Source organism: Drosophila suzukii, chromosome X (genome assembly GCF_043229965.1).
Source record: "Drosophila suzukii chromosome X, CBGP_Dsuzu_IsoJpt1.0, whole genome shotgun sequence".
Classification (NCBI taxonomy): domain Eukaryota; kingdom Metazoa; phylum Arthropoda; class Insecta; order Diptera; family Drosophilidae; genus Drosophila; species Drosophila suzukii.
The window spans coordinates 18,150,134-18,170,557 of NC_092084.1; the positions used below are offsets into that span (position 1 = coordinate 18,150,134).

Sequence of the window (20,424 nt, forward strand, 5' to 3'; positions counted from 1 at the left end):
AACCCTGCCCGTTCTTGGCCTGCAACTCGGTAGCTGCCAGGTTATTGAGCCCCTCTTTCAGGATCTGAGATCCCTGGCACAGGTAGATTCTTTTGGACTGTTGGTAGGCATTGGTAGCGGTCATCCAGATCCTTCTCTGCTCTTTGGCGAAGGCCTCGATTAGGGATTTGGGTGTATCCTGTGGATGCACTCGATACCCTCATCGGGGCCTTCGCCCATTCGCCAGCCTAGCGAACCACACCATCAGGATCTGGAGTACCTGACCCAAAGGATCCAACGACTGCCATGATGAGTACCGCATCCGTATGCAGGAGCAACGATCCCAAAAGCATCAGGAGCTCATTAAGGAGGCGGAGGCTCGGGCTAAATATGAAAATGCATATCTCCAAATGGATATGGTTAATAAAATAAACAAAAAATAAAATAATATAAAAATAAATGTTTAATAATTACTACTCATCATAATAGAACATTTTGAGCCAAAGTCCGTAATCATTATGTGTTTTATTTTAAAATTCAAAATATAATCCCTATTTTTTATCAAAAAAATTAATATTTTTGAGTTTGGCATTTGCCTATGCAGATTTTTCATGATTTTTTGCGTAGACCCCTGGCAAAGTTTCATTCCTATATGATTAGGCACACATTAATATTGCAATTAAGCCCAAAAACATTTCACAAAATATTTTTATAGCAAGTTTATTAAGTGTCTGTGTAAGAAATAAAATACCAGAAAACAAAAAAGTTAAAAAAAAACCTTAAGCACTACACAAATGAACCATATAATTTATGAAGGTTTGTAAATAGTTTCTCGATGAACCCATTTAGCGTCCATGGGAATGGACTACTTTATGCTGGGGCAATTTGATCTGCGAAAAGTCCACATTGTCATTGACCACGATGCGCGGTTCGTGGATCGAAGGGGTCAATGGGATAGTTGGAATCGATGGAATCGATGAGTGTGGCAGGTGCGAAGCCGTCAAGGTGTCCACATAGAAATGCGGCCAGGGATTTCCCAGTGACGAGGAGTAGACATTGGGCACCAGCAGCAGTTGAGGTTGCTCCGAATCGGGGGCCAACTGGAGAAGCCCCGAACTAATGTGTATGGCTGGTCCATAGGCTGAAAATAAATATATAATTATTAATCTATTACTATGTTTATGCTAAGGATTTCATGATTTCTTAAAAGCGTGAAATAAAATTTGCTCCTGTTTATGCGACACAGCCGAATTCATGCTTTTTATCAATCTCAGCTGACAGAGATGCCGGACCGGTGGAAAAAGGTGCTAGCGATTATAAAACCGATTATTTTTTTCGATTCGCATGAAATAATCTTGCTTGTATTAAAGATAAAGTGTGTGCAAGCCAGTATAACATTCTTTTACCGTTTAAATTAAAGATGAAAACTAGTTTCCATTGGCACTGAATGAACAAAAAATTTGTTAAATGTAAGGTGTATTTATGTATTTATATCGATCTGGCAAGCTTTCATTTCGCGATTTCAGCCGATTCGTGTGTGCATAAACGCCATTTCGCGAATTCGGCAACACACGAAAGTTGACTATGAATTCAACCTCAAAGCGTGAAATGGTGTCAATTAAACTCCGGTAACTCTATACAATTATCGGAGTTGCCAGATCGATATAAATATATAAGTACAACTTACATTTAACAAATTATTTTTTCATTCAGTCCCAATAAAAACTAATTTTCATCTTTTATTTTGACGGTGGAAAAATGTTATACTGGCTTGTACACACTTTATCTTTAATATTAGAAAGTTCATGCGAATCGCTAACGCCTTTTTCCACCGGTCCGGCATCTCTGTCAGCTGAGATTGATAAAATTCATGAATTCGGTCGTGTCGCATAAACAGGAACAAATTTTATTTCACGCTTTTAAGAAATCATGAATCCCTTAGCATAAACATAGTAATAGTAAGAGTTACCGGAGTTTAATTGTGACCATTTCACGCTTTCAGGTTGAATTCATAGTCAACTGGCGTTTATGCACACACGAATCGGCTGAAATCGCGAAATGAAAGCGTGAATTCGGCATCGCATAAACACAGTATATGACTAAAGTCAAATAACGATACTCATACGCACCGTGGCTGGTCAAATGCTCCTGCTCCACCGCATGACCACTTACTAAAGTCACCACAACCACTGCCAAAATAAACAATTGAGCATTAGGCACCCAAGACCTAGCAAAATGCTCAAAGAATATCTTATTCTAAAACTGTTTTTTTTTTGTTAAAAATTATTGAAATAAAACTAAGTTAAAATGAATTTTAAAACGTGTTTGGGGGTTTAAAAAAAATTAAAATTATATTTACAATATTATATATATTTAAACTTTAAACCAGAAAGCAAGCTTAGAAACCCTTGCCCTCGTCCGATTTAAAAAAAATGTAGTTCAAAATTCTAAAATCTTTAAAAAAATGGGATACCCCAGAGTAAAAAAATATGATAAAAACCAACAAAGCTATATGTAACTTAATAATTTTTTCGGGCCAAGATTAATTATTTCTGTTAGTTACACGTAGAGTCGATTTCGAGTCTACAATTAAAACGATAGTTTTTTTATCTCAGCAACCCTATAAATGGTTCTCTGAACTTTGATAGCATCAGTCAACTCTGGTTTTACTTGTCAAAGAAAATTCAGTGTTCCTTGAAAATTGTCAGTGGTTGGTGTACGTAAAAAATAAGAAGTTGTTCTCATGACGAAGCACATTTGTCCAAAATTGGAGGAAATATTACTGGACACTTGCATTAAACAAATGGTGAGTTTTGGAGTTACACAGGCACACATTAAATAAGAATATACATATATTATATATGTAAATTCCTTAGTTGACTTGCAACAACAAATATTAGTCGAGATTTTTTGCAAGTCACCTGGAGGCATGTACAGGTTATATAAAAAGTATCTGGCTAATATCCTGCTTGCAGCCCATTTCACCAACAAGACCCCGAAAGAATTTGGAAAACTTAAAAGGGCCAAGCTTAAGAAATGGACATGGGTCTTAAGTCTTTAATCGTCAGGATTAAATAGGATTCCTGGGCCATTTCAAGAGTATCCAGATGGGTGGGTATAAAACTCCATAATGCGCCATATGGTTTTATGATTTCTTGCTACCTTTTACTATTTTACCTGAAGTTTCGCACCTGAAGACTATGTATGACCTGCCCCAAATGAGACTGTCCCAAATCTACTCGAGGGACGAGGAGATGGATATACCCAAGATAGCCAAATGAGTCAGAAAAGATCCCCAGAAGAAACCGACAAGGCAATCAAAATGTTGCCCAAGGTGATGGGAAAACCATCTGGTCGCCAGGATTTCAATAGCCTCTCGAGTCTAGTCCTCGCATATGAGCAGAAAGGGACCTCGATGTCCACTACCAGTGCCTACCAGGAGGCCACGAGGTTCTACCTGGATCAAGGACACCAGATTCCTGATAGTAGGGGCTCAACACCCTGCAGCCACCCAGATGTTGGCCAAAAAGGCGCAGAGTTTCTTCCGTGTCCTCAACGAAACGTTTTTCCAATGGGGAAACCATGGGGCTGTCGGTTTTTCACCCTGTGATCTCCCAATTGGAAAGGGACTTATTGAGGCCATCGAATAAACCCTGCCCGTTCTTGGCCTGCAACTCGGTAGCTGCCAGGTTATTGAGCCCCTCTTTCAGGATCTGAGATCCCTGGCACAGGTAGATTCTTTTGGACTGTTGGTAGGCATTGGTAGCGGTCATCCAGATCCTTCTCTGCTCTTTGGCGAAGGCCTCGATTAGGGATTTGGGTGTATCCTGTGGATGCACTCGATACCCTCATCGGGGCCTTCGCCCATTCGCCAGCCTAGCGAACCACACCATCAGGATCTGGAGTACCTGACCCAAAGGATCCAACGACTGCCATGATGAGTACCGCATCCGTATGCAGGAGCAACGATCCCAAAAGCATCAGGAGCTCATTAAGGAGGCGGAGGCTCGGGCTAAATATGAAAATGCATATCTCCAAATGGATATGGTTAATAAAATAAACAAAAAATAAAATAATATAAAAATAAATGTTTAATAATTACTACTCATCATAATAGAACATTTTGAGCCAAAGTCCGTAATCATTATGTGTTTTATTTTAAAATTCAAAATATAATCCCTATTTTTTATCAAAAAAATTAATATTTTTGAGTTTGGCATTTGCCTATGCAGATTTTTCATGATTTTTTGCGTAGACCCCTGGCAAAGTTTCATTCCTATATGATTAGGCACACATTAATATTGCAATTAAGCCCAAAAACATTTCACAAAATATTTTTATAGCAAGTTTATTAAGTGTCTGTGTAAGAAATAAAATACCAGAAAACAAAAAAGTTAAAAAAAAACCTTAAGCACTACACAAATGAACCATATAATTTATGAAGGTTTGTAAATAGTTTCTCGATGAACCCATTTAGCGTCCATGGGAATGGACTACTTTATGCTGGGGCAATTTGATCTGCGAAAAGTCCACATTGTCATTGACCACGATGCGCGGTTCGTGGATCGAAGGGGTCAATGGGATAGTTGGAATCGATGGAATCGATGAGTGTGGCAGGTGCGAAGCCGTCAAGGTGTCCACATAGAAATGCGGCCAGGGATTTCCCAGTGACGAGGAGTAGACATTGGGCACCAGCAGCAGTTGAGGTTGCTCCGAATCGGGGGCCAACTGGAGAAGCCCCGAACTAATGTGTATGGCTGGTCCATAGGCTGAAAATAAATATATAATTATTAATCTATTACTATGTTTATGCTAAGGATTTCATGATTTCTTAAAAGCGTGAAATAAAATTTGCTCCTGTTTATGCGACACAGCCGAATTCATGCTTTTTATCAATCTCAGCTGACAGAGATGCCGGACCGGTGGAAAAAGGTGCTAGCGATTATAAAACCGATTATTTTTTTCGATTCGCATGAAATAATCTTGCTTGTATTAAAGATAAAGTGTGTGCAAGCCAGTATAACATTCTTTTACCGTTTAAATTAAAGATGAAAACTAGTTTCCATTGGCACTGAATGAACAAAAAATTTGTTAAATGTAAGGTGTATTTATGTATTTATATCGATCTGGCAAGCTTTCATTTCGCGATTTCAGCCGATTCGTGTGTGCATAAACGCCATTTCGCGAATTCGGCAACACACGAAAGTTGACTATGAATTCAACCTCAAAGCGTGAAATGGTGACAATTAAACTCCGGTAACTCTATACAATTATCGGAGTTGCCAGATCGATATAAATATATAAATACAACTTACATTTAACAAATTATTTTTTCATTCAGTCCCAATAAAAACTAATTTTCATCTTTTATTTTGACGGTGGAAAAATGTTATACTGGCTTGTACACACTTTATCTTTAATATTAGAAAGATTAGTTCATGCGAATCGCTAACGCCTTTTTCCACCGGTCCGGCATCTCTGTCAGCTGAGATTGATAAAATTCATGAATTCGGTCGTGTCGCATAAACAGGAACAAATTTTATTTCACGCTTTTAAGAAATCATGAATCCCTTAGCATAAACATAGTAATAGTAAGAGTTACCGGAGTTTAATTATGACCATTTCACGCTTTCAGGTTGAATTCATAGTCAACTGGCGTTTATGCACACACGAATCGGCTGAAATCGGGAAATGAAAGCGTGAATTCGGCATCGCATAAACACAGTATATGACTAAAGTCAAATAACGATACTCATACGCACCGTGGCTGGTCAAATGCTCCTGCTCCACCGCATGACCACTTACTAAAGTCACCACAACCACTGCCAAAATAAACAATTGAGCATTAGGCACCCAAGACCTAGCAAAATGCTCAAAGAATATCTTATTCTAAAACTGTTTTTTTTTTTGTTAAAAATTATTGAAATAAAACTAAGTTAAAATAAATTTTAAAACGTGTTTGGGGGTTTAAAAAAAATTAAAATTATATTTACAATATTATATATATTTAAACTTTAAACCAGAAAGCAAGCTTAGAAACCCTTGCCCTCGTCCGATTTAAAAAAAATGTAGTTCAAAATTCTAAAATCTTTAAAAAAATGGGATACCCCAGAGTAAAAAAATATGATAAAAACCAACAAAGCTATATGTAACTTAATAATTTGTTCGGGCCAAGATTAATTATTTCCGTTAGTTACACGTAGAGTCGATTTCGAGTCTACAATTAAAACGATAGTTTTTTTATCTCAGCAACCCTATAAATGGTTCTCTGAACTTTGATAGCATCAGTCAACTCTGGTTTTACTTGTCAAAGAAAATTCAGTGTTCCTTGAAAATTGTCAGTGGTTGGTGTACGTAAAAAATAAGAAGTTGTTCTCATGACGAAGCACATTTGTCCAAAATTGGAGGAAATATTACTGGACACTTGCATTAAACAAATGGTGAGTTTTGGAGTTACACAGGCACACATTAAATAAGAATATACATATATTATATATGTAAATTCCTTAGTTGACTTGCAACAACAAATATTAGTCGAGATTTTTTGCAAGTCACCTGGAGGCATGTACAGGTTATATAAAAAGTATCTGGCTAATATCCTGCTTGCAGCCCATTTCACCAACAAGACCCCGAAAGAATTTGGAAAACTTAAAAGGGCCAAGCTTAAGAAATGGACATGGGTCTTAAGTCTTTAATCGTCAGGATTAAATAGGATTCCTGGGCCATTTCAAGAGTATCCAGATGGGTGGGTATAAAACTCCATAATGCGCCATATGGTTTTATGATTTCTTGCTACCTTTTACTATTTTACCTGAAGTTTCGCACCTGAAGACTATGTATGACCTGCCCCAAATGAGACTGTCCCAAATCTACTCGAGGGACGAGGAGATGGATATACCCAAGATAGCCAAATGAGTCAGAAAAGATCCCCAGAAGAAACCGACAAGGCAATCAAAATGTTGCCCAAGGTGATGGGAAAACCATCTGGTCGCCAGGATTTCAATAGCCTCTCGAGTCTAGTCCTCGCATATGAGCAGAAAGGGACCTCGATGTCCACTACCAGTGCCTACCAGGAGGCCACGAGGTTCTACCTGGATCAAGGACACCAGATTCCTGATAGTAGGGGCTCAACACCCTGCAGCCACCCAGATGTTGGCCAAAAAGGCGCAGAGTTTCTTCCGTGTCCTCAACGAAACGTTTTTCCAATGGGGAAACCATGGGGCTGTCGGTTTTTCACCCTGTGATCTCCCAATTGGAAAGGGACTTATTGAGGCCATCGAATAAACCCTGCCCGTTCTTGGCCTGCAACTCGGTAGCTGCCAGGTTATTGAGCCCCTCTTTCAGGATCTGAGATCCCTGGCACAGGTAGATTCTTTTGGACTGTTGGTAGGCATTGGTAGCGGTCATCCAGATCCTTCTCTGCTCTTTGGCGAAGGCCTCGATTAGGGATTTGGGTGTATCCTGTGGATGCACTCGATACCCTCATCGGGGCCTTCGCCCATTCGCCAGCCTAGCGAACCACACCATCAGGATCTGGAGTACCTGACCCAAAGGATCCAACGACTGCCATGATGAGTACCGCATCCGTATGCAGGAGCAACGATCCCAAAAGCATCAGGAGCTCATTAAGGAGGCGGAGGCTCGGGCTAAATATGAAAATGCATATCTCCAAATGGATATGGTTAATAAAATAAACAAAAAATAAAATAATATAAAAATAAATGTTTAATAATTACTACTCATCATAATAGAACATTTTGAGCCAAAGTCCGTAATCATTATGTGTTTTATTTTAAAATTCAAAATATAATCCCTATTTTTTATCAAAAAAATTAATATTTTTGAGTTTGGCATTTGCCTATGCAGATTTTTCATGATTTTTTGCGTAGACCCCTGGCAAAGTTTCATTCCTATATGATTAGGCACACATTAATATTGCAATTAAGCCCAAAAACATTTCACAAAATATTTTTATAGCAAGTTTATTAAGTGTCTGTGTAAGAAATAAAATACCAGAAAACAAAAAAGTTAAAAAAAAACCTTAAGCACTACACAAATGAACCATATAATTTATGAAGGTTTGTAAATAGTTTCTCGATGAACCCATTTAGCGTCCATGGGAATGGACTACTTTATGCTGGGGCAATTTGATCTGCGAAAAGTCCACATTGTCATTGACCACGATGCGCGGTTCGTGGATCGAAGGGGTCAATGGGATAGTTGGAATCGATGGAATCGATGAGTGTGGCAGGTGCGAAGCCGTCAAGGTGTCCACATAGAAATGCGGCCAGGGATTTCCCAGTGACGAGGAGTAGACATTGGGCACCAGCAGCAGTTGAGGTTGCTCCGAATCGGGGGCCAACTGGAGAAGCCCCGAACTAATGTGTATGGCTGGTCCATAGGCTGAAAACAAATATATAATGATTAATCTATGACTAAAGACAAATAACGTTACTCATACGCACCGTGGCTGGTCAAGTGCTCCTGCTCCACCGCATGACCACGTACTAAAGCCACCACAACCACTGCCAAAATAATCAATTGAGCATTAGGCACTTGCATTTTGTTTGGCCAACTCTTCGGGGGCTCCCAGCTTTTATAGTCGCCGGCGAACGGATGTTCTTGGTCTTGGCTGAACGCCCATTGGTGACACTCTTCGCATGACACCCAGCAGATAAAGATCATCAAATCTATACTTTAAATCGCCACTTCAATAATGCCATTAATACAACGCCACTAATTCAATTAAAAAACTTGGAAGTATATATCATCATTATAATATAACTTTATTCTAATTAAGCTTGTAAAAAAACTGCCAACCGATTGTAATTCATAAATACAACTCTTTATTTTTTATAATTTTTCGGTTAAATTCAATCTTTTTGAAAATGCAAAAATTTACCAATGAATATATATTTTCAAAAGGTAGTGGTAATAGTTATTCTGTTTTGACGAAGCTATAAAAAAAGGATAATACTAAATTACATATAAGATGAATATTTTTAATCATAATAATCACACCATTTGCTAATGAACAACTTTCAAATTAGAACTTCGATTTTATTTAAAAATATATATCCCAATTTAAACGAAGGCCTAAAAGATTCTATAAAAATCATCAGCGATCTTAAAAAACTATAGGTTTTTATTAAATGGTTGCTTGAACAGTTATATATATTCTTGATACTAAAACCCTTAATTTATTTTAATCTTTTTCATGGTAATTTAATATTTTGATACCATATTAATTTACCAGGAAAAAAACCTAAGCGGTTTTAACATTAAAATGCAAATTAGCCAACCCTATAAGCCCGAATCTCTGGCTATCTCTCTGTCCCCCGATCTTAACCTCGTTCTCAGGGCCCTCTTCTCGATCTCTTGAGATCCGGAATCGGAATATGAATATGAATCGCCACCGATTCGTTGGGAGTTAGCAACTGGGTGCTAATTTCGTTTAGAATCAATAACACAATGAACCCTGGCGTTCGGGAGCCATGAAAAAACCCCAAAAAATATGTATATGTATATCAGAAGACAGACAAAGTCGTCTGAAATTCTGTCGATTACATAAGATTAAAAAGACATGATATATCGGGTATATTGATTTATTTTATGTACACATCGATCGAACAAAAAAATACAATTATTCGTTTTAGAACTAGAAAAAAAATAGTTGAGTACGGTTAGGTTAGGATTTGGATTTTTGAAACCCTGAAAGCCATTGGCTTCAAGTTTCCAGGGCCTAGCAGCCGACCAGCTTCTCGAGGATGCCGCCACTCTTCCAGCCGCCACCGAAACCGCCAGAGGAACCACCATTGTAGCCACCGTTATAGCCACCATTGTAGCCACCGTTGTAACCACCATTGTAACCACCATTGTAGCCACCGTTGTAGCCACCACTGTAGCCTCCGGCGGAAGCGGACGCGGAGGAGGAGGCGCTGGAGTAGCTGGAGTCCACGGCGGGTGGGCCGTACACCTGGGCTGGAGCACGATCCTCATCCACAATCAGCTTAATGGTCTTCACCACCTGTTGGCTCTGCGGGGCGTAGGAAACAGGAGCGGGTGCGTAGCTGATGGGAGCCGGTGCTGGGGCCGCGTAACGCACCACTGGAGCCGGAGCTGGAGCGGAGTAGGTCACCGAAGGAGCAGGAGCGGAGTAGGTCACAGCGGGAGCTGGGGCTGAGTAGCTCACTGCAGGAGCAGCCTGGACGCGCACCACGGGAGCAGGAGCGGAGTAGGTCACTGCGGGAGCAGGAGCGGAGTAGGTCACCGAAGGAGCAGGAGCGGAGTAGGTCACAGCGGGAGCTGGGGCGGAGTAGGTCACTGCAGGAGCAGCCTGAACACGCACCACAGGAGCAGGAGCGGAGTAGGTCACTGCGGGAGCAGGAGCGGAGTAAGTCACAGCTGGAGCAGGAGCGGAGTAAGTCACAGCTGGAGCAGGAGCGGAGTAAGTCACAGCGGGAGCAGGAGCGGAGTAGGAGCTGGAACTGGCACTGGAAGAAGCACTTGAAGATGCGCTAGACGAGTATCCTCCATAGTTGCCACCATAGCCGGCCGAACGTCCATAATCGTAAGAGGGCTGCTCCACCACCTTGATGACCTTGATGACCTGCTCGCCACCGCCATAACCACCTCCATAACCACCTCCATAGCCACCGCTATAACCACCGCCATAACCGCTGCTCGCGGCGGAGGACGATGAGGAGGAGCTGCCGTATCCGGAACTGTAGACTGGGCGGCTGGGCTGGCTGTAGTATCCCTGGTTGTAGCCTCCAGAGTATCCACCGCTGCCATAGCCGCCGCCTCCGTAGCCACCACCACTGCCGGTGGAGCTACCGCCACCCAGACCACCACCAATGGCCTTCAGCAGGGCCAACTTGGCGCCCAACAGGGCGTCCGAGGGAACTGGGGCTGCAATGGCCAAAAGGGCCAGCGAAATGCAAACGTACAGCTTCATGATGATTCTGGATATGATAGTGGTGCTAGTGGTGCTACTGATGCTGCCCGCAACCTGAACGAAACTCAACTGATGTCCCAAATCGAGACGGGGCACTAATTTATAGCCAGCCAACAGCGAACTGCTGTTTCGTACCTGAGTTTTGTGTGTTTGTGTAGTTCTAATCTATGCTACGGTCCGCCCAACGAGATGAGATCCCCTCAATATTAGCTGTTTGCTTAATTCATAAATGGTTACTTATGGGCCAAAGAGACGCGACAAGTCGAAGACGATATGTTCCAAATCTGGGCGGGGCTGAGAGCCACCGGCTGTATATCCATCGGATTGTCTGTCTGTCACCTCAACTACTTAACCATCAAGTGAGATATTTTCTCGCATCTCCCGGCACAGCAAAAAATAGTTAAATAAAACCACGGCCCAAAAGCGTTACGGATTCGCAAGAAGCTCAGGTAATTCCCCAGCACACAAATTAGCACTGAGGGAAATGTTATGAACAGTTTGAGAAGGAAGGAACTGAGACCCATTAAAAATATGATCTTAACTCTTAAAAGCGATAATAGGTCTTTAACCCTTTGATATTTTTATTTAATCATGGCGAAAAGAAGAAAAAAAGAAATTAATTTATGTTTTATTTAACATATGTATATTTTGTAATATTTCAAGTAAATTAATATATATAAGCTAGCGGTTCTAAAATATATGATTCATCAGTGACACGCCTTTTAAAGAATGTCAACAAACGATGGGGAAATTCAGCCAGACAATTCTATGTGCGTTGCATATTTATTGTCTCATTAATTTATTGTTCCAATTTGATTGAGGGTATTTTTAGGCATTTGAAAAAGATATAAACCTAATTTATGATAAAGCAGTAGTTAGAAGATATAAAGATATTTTTACATTCGTTGAAGAGTTTAAAATGGAATAATCTAAAAATCATGTTCTTGGAGTTGGTATTAAATAATTTTGATGTAATAAAATATAGATGTAAGTATAGTATATTTAATATACAGATGTAAAATCTATATTACTAAAAATATATACTGCATTCTCTCAAAATATAACCAAAAATAAATATCACCAAGACATTTTGCAGGATTTTTAAAGCTTAAAAAACAAAATGAAAATGAAATAAATATATTTTTTTAAGAAGGAAAAACTATTTCCAGTAATTTCTCGCAGTGCACGCTGGCACATGTGCGTGGCCAGTGTATTGGCATTGTCACTCATTCAGCCCCCGAAATCTTATGCATGACTCCACGTAGTCAAGGGGCTCAGCGGGTTAAAGCCTCGCCAATATCCAAATAGCCAAAAATCCGACAACCCAAATACTCGTAACCCAAGCACGCCCAGAAATCTTCGCTCATCTCGGATTTTGATCCGAAAACCTGTCGGCCACGTCTACGTTTTCTGACGTATTCCCTACCATCTCAGATCAAATATTACATATATGTAAATGTCGCTTTTGAGCTCTTTGTTTTTCCTTTTTTTTCTATTGATCTAGACTGTTATGCAAATTGGGTCAGCAAAAAAATAAAGAACCAAAAAAAGTGTTCCATCTGGCGAAATTTTATGCCCCCATAATTTTACAACTGGTTTTTGTCTAAGCACGAGAGTATCGTAAAATTCAGTTTAAGGAAAGATGCGTGGAATTTTAGGCATTCAAATTTGCAGCATAAATAATTCTTATGTGAATTCTTTTTGTATTTTCGGAAAAAAAATCTTAACGCTCAAAGTTCCATATTAACTAAAAAAAATATAGATTTTTCTTTAAAACCATTAAAAAGTTTCACGATATTACGTATTAAATAGAATACCTTTATAAGCTTTTTTATGTTAATTAAAATAATTTAGAGCTAGGAAATTTAAAAAAATATCTTGGTGAATAATTTATTCAAAATACACATATACAACTAAATCAAATCATTGAAACCTAATATATTGACTAAACACATTTCATGAGGCCTATTGATTTGGCATTTTCTACTTTTGTATTTTTATTATATTTCTTTTTTATTTTTTCTTTTATTGTCTGAGCATGGCAAACATTAAATCATAGCCAATTTGCACATTTCCATTTACAGATTGTGTAGTTTTTTTTTCTCCCGGCATTTGTTGTGTGTGGTGTATTTCTTTGGTCTTTTGTGGTTTCAGTGGTTCGAGTGGTTCAAGTGGTTGGAGTGGCTGCGGCATTTGTACCTGGAGATGGATGTGAAGATGGAGCTGGTCCAGCTCAACCAATTTGCACCCATGGGGCGTACAGCATTCTCAGCCGAACATTACTTTTTTGGGCTTGGCTCTTGTGACTTTGACTTTGGTTTTGCTTTTGGTTTTTGGCACTTGATTATCATTAACAGTTTCGTTGGGCTCACGATCTGCTGTTTGGGGATTAGGGGGGTTAAGAGGGTGTGGAAAGGGTTAAAGCCGGCTAAATGGGTGCGTAAACAGTACCCAACTCTCGATTTCATTCAGGGGCCCAAACGAAGGTCACTTGGGTTGGCTAGGCCTTTTTCGGGGGAGCTGACTTCTTCAATTGGGTGCGAAATTTCAGTCTGTAATTGTGAAGCCTTCAATGGCAAAAAGCTAAAATTACACAGGGTTTTTTATTGAATAAACGCAAAAGAATCTATGGAATAAGGAAGTATAGGTAAAATTCTTCAAGCTTTGTTAGGTGTCTTTTATTTAGCAGACTTTTGGGCATATCAAGTCATTCTATCTATTCTATCGGCTGTTAATACTATTCCTTTTGCTTACAACTTTTTAAAAATCTATTTTTAGAAATAGTATTTTAACTATTCAACGAAATTATTTAAGAATTGTTCTTTATAAATAAGTATTTGTGAGTCGTCACATTGAAAAAATATAAATATATACATATATAAAAGTATAATACCATACCATGAAAAAAATCGATCTACTATATAAGCTAATATTCCTTATTTATGATAGCTACAAAATTTTATAAGATCAGTTATAATAAAAAAATCATTTTGTAAAAGCCGAAGACAACCTCGTACGGGTAAACAATTATACCCATTAAATATTAGTATTGTTTTTGAATAAGCCACTGCCCCTTATAAAATAAACCCCGTAAACAAAATATTGGCTCATTTTATCTTTCTTTATACACTTTATTACAGATCGTTAGCTTTAAATTACAAATCGTTGTTTAAAATTATCAAAAAAAAAACTCCACTTGATTTTGTGGTTTCCGTTTCGTCGACTTTTAGCAGAGTCCTCCGGCCAGACCCAGTGGTGGTGGTGGGGCTCCAAATCCCAGTCCAAAGCCACCGCCAGCTCCATAGCCGGCTCCAAATCCGTAGGAGGCGGGGAGGGAGGCACCACCGCCGAGGGAGCCCCCATAGCCACCCAATCCGCCCAAGCCGCCATAGCTACCCCCATAGCCACCTCCCAAGCCTCCGGTCAGGCCACCACCGAATCCACTCACATAGCCGGCACCACCGGTCACAACAGGAGTAGCTATCGGCGTGGACACCGCAGTGACCACTGGAGTAACAACGGCGGAGGTGGATATGGCCGGAGCAGCGCCCACAAAGCCACCAGAGTAGCCGCCTCCATAGCCTCCAGTGTAACCACCGCCATAGCCTCCAGCATAGCCACCGCCATATCCTCCTCCGACTCCTCCGCCTGGCACCACCGACACCTTGATCACCTTCACCACGTTTTCGGGAGCGTATCCATAGCCGGCACCATATCCTGATCCATAGCCCGATCCATATCCGTAGCCAGAGCCATAGCCAGAACCATAACCAGATCCATAACCATATCCAGATCCATAACCAGCGGTGGATGCTCCGCCCAGGAGAAGATTGAGCTTGCCGAAGGTGGCCTCTCCTGGCTGAACCAGAGAAACCATCACGACCACTATCGCCGCCAGTCCCACGTAGAATTTCATGATGATGTAATGTGCGTTCGATTCGGTGTCCCAGCTAATCCAAAATCCACTCTTGACTTTGCCAACTCGTCGACTGATGAACTCTGGTGACCATACCATCGACTTTATACCCAGCCAAGTCGAATTACTCGACAATAGTCGGCGATTGTTCTGTACTAAAACCAGCAATGTGTGAAATTACTCAATGGGTTTCGAGGGCCCCGGGACAGGTGAACTAGTGTCACAAATATTTGTGTCAAAGTCAGTTTTTCAATCTTTGCGGTTTTGGGGTTCCGCAGAAGTTTTGCGTTTACCTAGAACCTAAGAAAATAACGTAATTCTTGGGCAAATATTGCACTTTCAGGGGAATTAGCACTTTCATTTTCTTCACGGGGATTATGCAAGCGGATCTGTCTTAGTGAAACAGTCGGATTTGGTCATTTGGTTAAATTTGCCTTAAAGTGTTTGGGATCGTTAGCATAGAAAGCAAGCTGCTCAAAACAATCGTTCTTTAAACTGTACGTCTTGATTTGGCCAAACTACGACTGAAAAACCTCTAAAAAATGAGTATTTTTGACCAAAATCTGAATCGCAAAAATAACTGATGTACCCTTACAAAAATGCGAAAATGGGTAAAAAAAAAAAATGTTCCGTAATGTGATGGGGATCAATAGCATTTGTAGCAAGCTGCTCAAAACAGTCGGTCTTTTAGCTGTACGCCTTGATTTGGCTAAGCTACGACTGAAAAACCACTATAAAATTAGTATTTTTGGCAAAAATCTGAATCGCAAAAATAACTGATGTACCCCCTTACAAAAAATGCGAAAATGGGTCAAAAAATAAATGTTCCTTAAAGTGATGGGGATCGATAGCATTTGTAGCAAGCTGCTCAAAACAGTCGGTCTTTTAGGCGTATGCCTTGATTTGGCCAAACTACGACTGAAAACCCACTAAAATATGAGTAATTTAGACCAAAAACTGAATCCCAAAAAAATATGATGCTATCCCTTATATAAAATCCAAATCTTGGTCAAAAAATAAATTTGGCTTAAGTCAAGTCAATTACCATAAAGAAGCCGAAGAGAAATTGAAATGAAGCTTACAATTTGAAGCTAAAATAAATTGCTTTTAAGGAAGAATCTGAAGAATTTTCGATATTTTGGACTTAATTCTAAAATTCTACGATTTAAAAGTACACAACTACAGTAAGGCTGAACAAAATTTGGAAAACGCAATTTATCTATGAAGATTTATGTAGTAGAACCTTAATAGAACTACGATTTATGAAAATTGAAACTACAGCACCTTGCAAATATAACATATTTCTCGTGGAAACTAAATAGCAAACATAAACCCTTTGCATAATAAAACAAAAATCAAGCCAGAAAATGTTTTTCACTAATTTCAGATCTTTATGCGATGCCGAGGGCATCAGCCAGGCCAAAACTAGATTGTCAGCCACTAAACTACGATCGCCTCAAAATTAGGGGAAAATTCCAAGTAAGTGTTATAAAGTGTTGGAGTCCAACAGAGGGAGAACCCAAAAGGCAACCACCCAACGAGCATGAAGAGTCAGACCAGTGCTCTGAGGAATCTTCGCCAGAAATGCGGTGGCAGTTGCACCAGTGACGATGACCTCCCCGAGGTCAAGATAATCCCGCCACTCATCGGAGTTCAATTCATCCGAAGTCGGCTTAAGTCGCCGAAATCCCAGAAGGGCATCTACTACAGCACGGATTGGGAAAAGTCGGCGCTGATCAGCAATTTCCATAAAAGGGGATGGGTACAGGTGCCATCTTTTAATGGCGAATGGAACTTCTATTGGGCTTGCACCCAGAATTGTCGCTACATCTTCGGCATCGATCATCCGTATCGCATGCGATCTGATCAGTGAGTAAGTAACATCTTAGTTCTGAAGAGATATAACCAACAGGAAACACATCGTAGGGTCATAAACCACTTCCCCAACTCCGTTGAGCTGTCGCGCAAGGATCTGCTGATCAAGAACATCAAGCGGTATCGCAAGGATCTGGAGCGACGAGGTGATCCCCTGGCCCAGAGCCATCCGCCGGACACTAAACTGGGCATAGGTGGTACACGCTACAAGCACCTGGACATTATACCCATGACCTTTGTCCTGCCCTCCGACTACCAGATGTTTGTCGAAGTCTTCCATCGCAATCCGGCCAGCACATGGATCGTCAAGCCGTGCAGCAAATCGCAGGGTGTGGGCATTTACCTGGTGAATAAGCTGTCCAAGCTGAAGAAGTACGCCTACGATGCCCGCACCTTCTATCCGCAAATCAATAGGGACACCTGTGTGATCTCCAAGTACATTGACAATCCCCTCCTCATCGGCGGCAAGAAGTTCGATCTGCGACTCTTCGTCCTGGTGACCACGTTCAGTCCGCTGAAGGCGTACCTCTATAAGGAGGGTTTCTGCCGCTTCTGCACCGAAAAGTACGACCAGACCGAGATCGACAATGTCTTTATGCACTTGACCAACGTCAGCATACAGAAAACGAACGTAAGTCATCATAAGAGCGTTTCAAATATAAGTCAGCGAGTTATTTACAATATAAACATCACTCATACGCCATGTGTTACTCAGAGGTTTCTTTTTATCGCTTTATAAACGACCCACAGCAAGAGTACAATTCGATCCATGGTGGCAAGTGGCCACTCCAGAATCTGTGGCTCTATTTGGACAGCTTGCGAGGCGAGGGTGTTTCCGAGATGCTCTGGAGCCGCATCACCGACACCATCAGGCACTCCTTGGACGCAGTGGCTCCGGTAATGGCCAACGACCGGCATTGTTTCGAGGTCTACGGCTATGACATCATCATTGACAATAACCTGAAGCCCTGGCTAATCGAGATCAATACGTCGCCATCGATGCACTCGACCACCACGAACGATCGCATGCTTAAGTCACGGCTGATAGACAATGTCCTGGACGTGGTGGTGCCGCCAAATAGTTTGCCAGAGTAAATATTTTTTATAATAATTAGTCTTAAACATTAAGTGGTTTCGTAAATATCACTACTTTTTAAAGTTACAAGTATAATTTTTTAAAAGGATTTTTAAATAATATTATCTGAGTAAAGGTAGGAGGCTGAAGAATTCGCGGTTGCAGTGATATTTCCCCATTTTTTATGGTCCTCCAAACTTATCCGACAATTTGTATCCCAACCTTAGTGAGCACTGGAACAAGACACCCAGTCCTGAGCTTCTGAAGAACTTTACCGTACTGAAGCCCATTTCGACTTCAAAGCCGCCAGATGAAGCTACAATTCGACGCAAAGGTAGATCGTCCAAGAGGAGGAAGTCCAAGTCCACCGCAACAGCTCCAGACGCCGGCTCATCCACTCCACCGCCCGCCGAAGGGGAGACCAAGATAAAAAGGAGCACCAAGGGGCGGTGATGAAACCTTATCCTTAGTCGTTGGGTGGTTGTCAAATGAAAATCGTACTGGGCTCTATGTTTATGAAAATTTGTAACTTTTAATTCGCAACTCGGTATTCGGTATCGCACAAATTACTTAGAAAGTACACAAAATTAAAGTATCGTATATATTCGCTATACATGTAGGCTTACCCACTAGTTCGGCTTAATCGTATGGGTTCGTATAACTAAGTTAAGCTGCTTGTCTTTTTTAGAGACCTGGGCCGCGGTCGGCTGCACAAAACTTCTTTTCTAAACTCGATAATCGATAGAACAAAAAAAATTGCTTCACTTACTCATATAGCTATATGTATATGGGTTGGCTATAAGTTTTACTTTTCGCTTCTTGCAAATCCACACGTTTGCACACACAAAATGGCGTCCGCTTTAAAGCTTAACAAAACAAACAAGTTTCTATGTACAACGCAAAAAAATATAAGTAAATGGTACAAAAAAAAATATAGTATAAATGACAATGGAAATTCTTAAGACCTTTCGTAGTTTTGGAATTTGATGTTGTTCTTCTTTTTCTTGTTGGCTTTTGCGTAAACTAATTATGTACAAAGGCGTTTGACTTGGACTTAGAGCTAAAGCTTAATACAATCGGAAATCGATTTTGTTTATTTAAAACAATTAAATGTAAGCACTCGAAAAATGGTTAGCGCTTTACAGGGAAATACTTTCCTTACTCGTTACTCTCTTGGTTTCTGGTTCGCAAAATATGATATCAAATATATATGTTTATATATATATTAATTGTGAATTGTGAACTTAACTTAGATGTGTGTCAGGGTGGGTCAATTGGTTTGAAATCTGATGAATCAAAGTAATATTCTTCGCAATTTACAAATATAAAATCAAGTTTATCCTTTTCTAGCGGACCGTTGAAAATATTATCCTGGTTCTTTCCGTTTAGCAAGAAAACGTCTAGGCTTCGTTTGCTTAATCAAATATCACGGATAAATATGTATATATTAATTAAACAGGATATTAAATAAATAATATAGCAACCTTTCCCTTGGTTTCTAAGTGGAATTACAAATTCTTTCCAGACCTCAAAAAATAAAACATATTTTCTCCTGCCCTCAATGAATCCTTTCATTTTAGGCTTACAATTGATGTGGAATACAAAAAGTTTCACTTTAAAGATTACAATAATCAACCCACCCCCTACGTATGTGTTTGTGTGGAAATTCCATTTCATCCAAATTAGACAACTAACTTCCTCGAATTTGCAATGTGTTCAGCACTCGGTGGCAAAGTAGAATACCTCCACCTCCTCGTTGACCTCGCTGAGAATGGCCCGGTTGTCGGCCAGCACATCGCGAGTGGCGCGCGCTTGCGCCAACACCTATAGTCACACCTTGGAGGCGTGCGGCTGGGAGCCGGCGGCAGTGCCATATTGCGATTGTCCAGACATCTTCTGGACAGTCTGGTAGGTGGGCTGCTGTTGCTGGAGCTGCTGCTGCTGATGTTGCTGCAGCAGGTGGGCGGGTATGCCGCCCACGCTCTGCTCCCGTATGGTCACCTGGGTCACAAAGGGTCCCCGACTGCGGGCACTGCTGTTCAGGCTGGCTGGCGAGTAGCCATTCATGGCCGCCGCCTTCCAGTGCGGCACATTGATGGGCGACGAGGAGGACGAGGTGGCGCTGCTGCTGTGGCTATGCTTGATGCTGCCCACCCTCTGCTGCTGCACCGTCTCGTACTCGTAGTAGCTGCTCATGGGTCGCACTCCTCCGTTGGACTGCGCCTGTGGCTGCGCCAGGGATCCTGGCTGGGAGCCGGAGCTCGTCGAGTGCATGCTCACGTCCTGGGAGCGGGCACTGCGCTGCGAATGGTAATGCTGATGGCGGCGACTGCGAAAGCAAGCGGGGAATGTTCATGAGTAATTTACAAAATGTCGAAGTCATGGTTGTTAAGTGTTCGTCGGCGTAAATAAAATTTCAACAAGCATTACGAGTAGGCAGCCAAATCCATTTATTTTGTGATGGGTTGCAGTGCAATTGGCTGGTTTACTAATGCTTTTTTTTAATATTTTAAGTATTAAATTAATGGAAAATAATAATAATGAAATTTAAGTGTGACTCAACCTAGGTTTTTTATCGACTCTAACATTAATAATAATAGCAAGCATCTCAAAGAATACTTA

The 20,424-nt window shown here is 40.8% G+C and overlaps 5 protein-coding genes and 2 long non-coding RNA genes across 13 annotated transcripts in view; 3 read left to right on the plus strand and 4 right to left on the minus strand.

Moving 5' to 3' along the window:
- Positions 1 to 2,638: 2,638 nt before the first annotated feature.
- Positions 2,639 to 4,487, plus strand: LOC139353501 (uncharacterized). 2 transcript variants are annotated; one of them, XR_011604806.1, is made up of 3 exons: positions 2,639 to 2,785; positions 2,955 to 3,090; positions 3,163 to 4,487. It is a non-coding gene; the product is annotated as an uncharacterized lncRNA (long non-coding RNA). The 2 variants fall into 2 exon arrangements; XR_011604805.1 differs by having other exon boundaries at positions 2,654 to 2,785; positions 2,856 to 3,090.
- A 1,785-nt stretch (positions 4,488 to 6,272) lies between these two features.
- Positions 6,273 to 7,646, plus strand: LOC136117326 (uncharacterized). Its single transcript, XR_011604807.1, has 3 exons — positions 6,273 to 6,419; positions 6,589 to 6,724; positions 6,797 to 7,646. It is a non-coding gene; the product is annotated as an uncharacterized lncRNA (long non-coding RNA).
- Positions 7,647 to 7,944: 298 nt separating this feature from the next.
- On the minus strand, positions 7,945 to 8,557 carry LOC108011131 (uncharacterized). Its single transcript, XM_017076203.4, has 2 exons — positions 8,445 to 8,557; positions 7,945 to 8,382 (listed from the first exon to the last, which is right to left on the minus strand). Exons 1-2 carry the CDS (start codon positions 8,539 to 8,541, stop codon positions 8,087 to 8,089), a joined length of 393 nt encoding a protein of 130 aa, XP_016931692.3. The 5' UTR covers positions 8,542 to 8,557; the 3' UTR covers positions 7,945 to 8,086.
- A 1,011-nt stretch (positions 8,558 to 9,568) lies between these two features.
- LOC108011122 (pro-resilin) lies at positions 9,569 to 11,020 on the minus strand. Its single transcript, XM_017076194.4, has one exon. It carries the CDS (start codon positions 10,934 to 10,936, stop codon positions 9,722 to 9,724), a length of 1,215 nt encoding a protein of 404 aa, XP_016931683.2. The 5' UTR covers positions 10,937 to 11,020; the 3' UTR covers positions 9,569 to 9,721.
- A 3,026-nt stretch (positions 11,021 to 14,046) lies between these two features.
- Positions 14,047 to 14,939, minus strand: LOC108011130 (keratin-associated protein 6-2). The gene has a single exon (XM_017076202.4). It carries the CDS (start codon positions 14,850 to 14,852, stop codon positions 14,163 to 14,165), a length of 690 nt encoding a protein of 229 aa, XP_016931691.2. The 5' UTR covers positions 14,853 to 14,939; the 3' UTR covers positions 14,047 to 14,162.
- Positions 14,940 to 16,242: 1,303 nt separating this feature from the next.
- Positions 16,243 to 19,347, plus strand: TTLL1A (Tubulin tyrosine ligase-like 1A). Of its 2 annotated transcripts, none has more exons than XM_017076221.4 (4): positions 16,243 to 16,721; positions 16,779 to 17,358; positions 17,478 to 17,818; positions 18,030 to 19,347. In XM_017076221.4, the coding sequence occupies exons 1-4, from the start codon at positions 16,396 to 16,398 to the stop codon at positions 18,253 to 18,255; spliced, it is 1,473 nt and encodes a 490-aa protein (XP_016931710.2). In that variant the 5' UTR covers positions 16,243 to 16,395; the 3' UTR covers positions 18,256 to 19,347. The 2 variants fall into 2 exon arrangements, with proteins under 2 accessions (XP_016931710.2, XP_070853936.1); XM_070997835.1 differs by having other exon boundaries at positions 16,495 to 16,725.
- baz (par-3 family cell polarity regulator) overlaps positions 18,311 to 20,424 on the minus strand; it is a 40,758-nt gene continuing 38,644 nt past the window's right edge. For all 5 annotated transcript variants that reach the window (XM_017076219.4, XM_017076217.4, XM_017076218.4 and 2 more), the window contains one exon: positions 18,311 to 20,131. In XM_017076219.4, the coding sequence (XP_016931708.2) occupies positions 19,633 to 20,131 (499 nt within the window). In that variant the 3' untranslated portion in view covers positions 18,311 to 19,632. The remainder of the gene's footprint in view (positions 20,132 to 20,424) is intronic.

Excerpts from the sequence above, each read along its gene's own strand:
- LOC108011122 (XM_017076194.4), bottom strand. The coding sequence starts at position 10,936 with ATGAAGCTGTACGTTTGCATTTCGCTGGCCCTTTTGGCCATTGCAGCC.
- TTLL1A (XM_017076221.4), top strand. The coding sequence starts at position 16,396 with ATGAAGAGTCAGACCAGTGCTCTGAGGAATCTTCGCCAGAAATGCGGT. Across the intron at positions 16,722-16,778 it reads TATCGCATGCGATCTGATCA|GGTCATAAACCACTTCCCCA; the intron begins GTGAGTAAGTAA and ends AACACATCGTAG. Across the intron at positions 17,359-17,477 it reads TCAGCATACAGAAAACGAAC|CAAGAGTACAATTCGATCCA; the intron begins GTAAGTCATCAT and ends AACGACCCACAG.
- LOC108011130 (XM_017076202.4), bottom strand. The coding sequence starts at position 14,852 with ATGAAATTCTACGTGGGACTGGCGGCGATAGTGGTCGTGATGGTTTCT.
- LOC108011131 (XM_017076203.4), bottom strand. The coding sequence starts at position 8,541 with ATGCAAGTGCCTAATGCTCAATTGATTATTTTGGCAGTGGTTGTGGTG. Across the intron at positions 8,383-8,444 it reads GGAGCACTTGACCAGCCACG|CCTATGGACCAGCCATACAC; the intron begins GTGCGTATGAGT and ends ATTTGTTTTCAG.